The sequence below is a fragment of the Brassica oleracea genome, chromosome C5, assembly GCF_000695525.1.
Source record: "Brassica oleracea var. oleracea cultivar TO1000 chromosome C5, BOL, whole genome shotgun sequence".
NCBI classification, from domain to species: domain Eukaryota; kingdom Viridiplantae; phylum Streptophyta; class Magnoliopsida; order Brassicales; family Brassicaceae; genus Brassica; species Brassica oleracea.
Window position 1 is genome coordinate 29,048,920 of NC_027752.1, and position 4,728 is coordinate 29,053,647.

The 4,728-nt window shown below is 49.8% G+C and overlaps 1 protein-coding gene across 1 annotated transcript; it reads left to right on the forward strand.

The window, feature by feature from the left end:
* The first annotated feature begins 1,008 nt into the window (after positions 1-1,008).
* LOC106344922 lies at positions 1,009-1,869 on the forward strand. Its single transcript, XM_013784214.1, has 3 exons — positions 1,009-1,285; positions 1,363-1,497; positions 1,579-1,869. The coding sequence occupies exons 1-3, from the start codon at positions 1,009-1,011 to the stop codon at positions 1,836-1,838; spliced, it is 672 nt and encodes a 223-aa protein (XP_013639668.1). The 3' UTR covers positions 1,839-1,869.
* Positions 1,870-4,728: the final 2,859 nt, after the last annotated feature.

The following is a 4,728-nucleotide window of genomic DNA, read 5'->3' on the forward strand; positions in this document are numbered from 1 at the left end:
GATGGGCTTTGTGGATGGGTTAAATCCATCCCCAACAATAAGTCCCCCCCCAGTTCATTGATGGTCGAGTGGTCGATCTTCAATGAATTTGGTGTCTTTAGTTCGGAGGATAAAAGGCTCAATCCGGGCAAACGACTGGATCTACTTGAGAGATCAAAACGCCTGATCGATGCTTCTTAACCGAGAAAATGAACCAGCGCATCTGTCGATCACGCGTTGTGATCGCGGATTAAATGCTGGTCGGTCGAGAAAATGGACCGACGCGTCTGTCGATCACGCGCCAATTGGGTTTAGGCCCATTTAGGCCTCATTAGGCGTAATGATTACGCCTTGATCCCAGTGCTCACCCTCCTCTATAAATAATGCGCCCCTCCTCGCTCCTCTTCACTTTTCTCTGCAGCGTCAAGGTACTTTCTCTCTCTACCCTCTTTCTCTCTCTTAATCTTTGTTTAGAACTTCGATTATCGAGATGTCGTCTTCCCAAAAGTTAATTTGGGAGCAAAAGGGGAAAGAGGTAGCGCTTAGTCGGGGTTCGTCCGAGGGTCTGGAGGGTATTCGTCACGAGGCGATGATGGATACTGGGAGCATGAATCCGGCGCAGCGTCTTCTCGTCTCGGAGGCGAGGGAAAAATTCCGGGATGATGACGATGGTCAAGAAGCAGTGGACATCTCGTGCATTCCGATCAGCTATTATCCGGGAAATATTTTTGCGGAGGAGAGTCCGCTGGAAGCCTGGCGGGTGCATCCTTCTGTTGTCGACGGTCAGGAGTGGCCGAACGTCGAGAAGACGAAGTCCACTGTAGAATCAGTGGAGGCGATTCTCCGAGATCTCACTGCGCACGGGGTCTCGTTTATAATCCCGAAGGAAAACCAAAGGCCTTGGTCCCCGCCAAGAGGTTACCAATGTGTCTACGAGTCGTACTTCCAAAACGTCACGAAGCTGTGGTTTCCGATTCCCCGAATCGTCACGGCCTACGCGTTCGCAGGGGTGTTGCTCTGAGTCAGCTAATGAATGGCTCGCTTCGCCTGATGGTTGTTTTGTCGGTGATCGCGGCTGAAGCGGGGATGTCGTTGAGCGTGAGGGCATTCGAGGAACTGACTTCGGCCTCAATCTCTGATGACGGGCTAGTCTCGACGAGGATGCGTCCAAACTACAACGTGGTTACCGGGTATCCGACCAAAACCTCAGACTGGCAGCGTTCATACTTCTACGTGAAGTCGAATAGGTCGGCATTTGAGGAACCGCCGAGATCTAGCTGTCGTGTTTTTTGGAATGCGGAGATGGGTATAGCATACTGATTTAATGACGACTGTTGCGCGTACTTATCTGATATTTTGTGTTTGTCTTTTTTTTTTTTGCAGTTGGTCACCCGAATATTGCCACCTACCCCGAGGATTGGAAGACAAGTGCCCGAACCGTTGCGCTGCAGAAACAAGATTATTGGGAGAATTTTACTCGGGATAGGACTTGCAGATCTATTGATCGAATCGCCAACAGTGAGCCCTCACTTTTTCCTTCTTTATTTCCGAGTGATTGTTCGATAACTTACCAGTTTTCCTTTTCCTTTCTTTTTGCAGGGGATTGGATCTCGGACTCACTCCCTCTTGTTAATCAGTCGACGACGAAGAGATTGTCGCTTTTTACTCGAGCCGAGCAGAAAGAAATTAATCGAGCTAGATCCATGAAGCAATTACCAGATCTCAGTCTCATCGTGGCCGGGAAGTTAGGTACCCAAAAGGGGACTTCTGGGGGTAAGGTTGGTACTTCGGGGCCGGAGACTACTGACACTGTTCCTGTTACCGCCGAGCAAGCACCTACCGGCGGATTTCATTGTTAATGTACTCAAGATGTAATCCCAAACAAAACTTTTTTTTCCAAGATTTTTCATCTCAAACTCTTGTAGAAGACGCTCCCAAGAAGAAAAAGATGAGGAAGAAAGATTCCTCCTTGCCCCGACCATCCTCAGTTTGTGAGGAGGAACTCCAGGCTTTGGTCCCTGATGCTACTCCCGAGGCTGGAACCTCGGATGATGACGAGAACGAGACCATCGCCTTGCGTCGGCGGAGACGAGAGGGTCAGACGACAGAAGGAGGGTCTCTTGGAGTCTCGACGGGAGATCGGGGCGTCTTGGAGGTTCCGAGGAAATTGCAAGCTTCCGGGGGACAGCAAGTCCGCCTGATGGGCGATTCCTCAGCTCATATCACGGAGGGATCTGAGACCCGCGTGTCCGGACGTCCCAAAGAGACCCCGGAAGATGGGTTCAAGTTTGAGTTTAATCGCGAGCTTCCGTTAGCTTGTTACCCAGAAGATTGTGCTCGTTTGCTGCAATCGGTTAAGGGCGGCCCCGACCAGCTTCCTCCGGTAGGGGATCTCCTCTTTAAGGACGAGTATGAACACGCCGCTTGCTCGTCTGTTAAGGTAAGCGTTTGCCCGCGCTTTTCCATCACTTGTTCTCGATATTTTGTCTAACTTTTTCTTTGTTGTGCCCTGATCAGAGTCAAGGCGATTGGAACGTACTCGTTGAGAAGTACGATATGGCGTTAAGGCAAACCCGAGAGCAGGTTCGTGAGGGCGAGGAAGCTAGGAAGAAAACCGAGGAAGCTCTCCGAATTGCGTTGCGAGACAAGTACGACGCGATTACTCGGGAAAAAGCCCTCAAAAAGGCGTTCGATGAGACGAGGACGTCTGACGCGGCGGAATTGCAAATGTGCAAAGAGTCCATGAAGAACCTCGAGTTGGTGCTGGACAAGGTGGCAAAGGAGAAGGCCGAGTTAGAGAAGGCAAGGGCTGCCGAGTCGCTGAAGTACGAGGAAGAGATGAATAGGCTTCGGAAGTCTCGCAGGTACGAAGTCACGCATGAGAGGATCCGCGTGATGATCGCTATGATTGCCAAGGCCGAAAAACGCTTTCATAGGATTTCTCTTCGGGAAGCGCGAAGGGACAAGTACGAAGAGGCTCGATGCCTGCAAGGCCGAGCTTTCGGGACGAGGAGATGTCTCGAGCGGATCAAGGATGCGGGAACTGAAATCCCGCCGGAGATTATCGAGACTTTTGCTGGGCAGGAGGAGCATTACAAGCGGGAAGCAGCTCGTCTCGAGGTTAAGGAGATTCCTGAGGAAGATCTTTGCCTTTCTCCGTTGGTGTTGGAATCTCGGTTCTTAATCGACGAGGTTTGGCGGCAGATCGATCCGTTCGGATCGAATATTGATTTGATCGACTCTGAAGCCGCTATTGCTCTCCGAACTCCCCGCGCTAATCGAGATCCACCCCCCGAAGATCAGATGAAGGAACCCGCCCAAACCGCTGGATCTTCCACCCAGCGCGCTGACCAAGATGCTGATCTTACGAAGCAAACGTCGATGGATGCGGTCATTCCGGAGGACGGAGCTGTGCTTACCATTGTCCTGACTGATTCTCCTACGAAGGCGTCTAAAAATCTAAGTTCTTCGACGTCTTCTTCTGAAGAGCTTAAGAAGGATGGCGGCGTTTCTGCGGGTCGTCCGGAAGGCGTTTCCACGGCGAACGAGGACCCACCGATCCTAACTTTTGGTCGTATCTCGGGTCCCGGGGAGAAAGATGGCACGGTGAGCAAAGATCCCCCGGCTATTTGACGGATGAAGACCGCTGTTTGTTGTAGCTTTCTTTTTTTTTATTTTGTTCTAGGCTCATGGAAGCCCTTGACTTTCTGTATTGTGTAATCGACCTTGATAGGTCTTGTTGTTCGGTACTGGGATAGTTCCATTTTTTCGTTAAGACTTCTTATTTTTATCAAGTACTTTCATCGTAAGTGCATTGTGAACGAACACAAATGACTTAAATGATTTTGAAGTAATTCATTGCTCGTTAACTTAATCCCACCAATCTTGTTTGCGATTAGTCGGGTATCCGGATGCTTCACAGTAACCGAAAGAAATTTGGTCGGCCAACCCACTATTCTTCAATTTGTGATAAGATCTGGAAATTTTGCTCGCGAATTGGTCAATGCGAGAAGCATCGGTGACTCTGTTTTTCCCTTCGTTCGATATCTGATCGGGATACGTTCGATTGATTGGGACGAGTGCTCGTGCGCCGCATTCGAGTTAAGGGGCTGGCATCGTTTGCTCGGATTTTTACTCTCGTTATTTTGCTTGAGAAAAAACAAGATAAGTAAACAGGTTTTTTTTTTTTGGGCGAGTAAAAGGTGATGTAGATCATTTACTCGCTCTTGCAAGTTACTCATTTTACGAGTAGAAACGTCGAAGATGCATGGAGTTCCAAGCTCGTGGGATTGCCTCTCCGCGGGAAGTTTCGAGTCGGTATACTCCTGGTTTGACGACTCGAATGATCTTGTATGGTCCTTCCCAATTCGCGCCGAGCTACTAGCTGCGTTTGCTCGCCAAAAATGCACTTGAGGAGGACCTTGCTAGCTGTTACCCGGTGGAGTTCTTCTTCTATGACGACGTAGTGCGCGCTGCGTCTCTTTAATCGTCTCGCGGCCCATTTATCAGTGGGAAGTATGCCCTTGGTGAGATACTGGATGAATTCAGTTCTCCAGTCCAGTATCAACTGATCTTGGTCTGTCATCTCGGAGTCGTCAGTGGTTGGAGATAAGGGCGTTGTTTCGGATTCCGTAGTGACGAAGTTAGCTGCCTCCGTTGAGATGTCGATGCTTGGTTTTTCGATTCGATGGATCGGAATAGTCCTTTTGACTTGATCGCGGAGCTTGCTTCCGAGTGCTGCCAATGCAT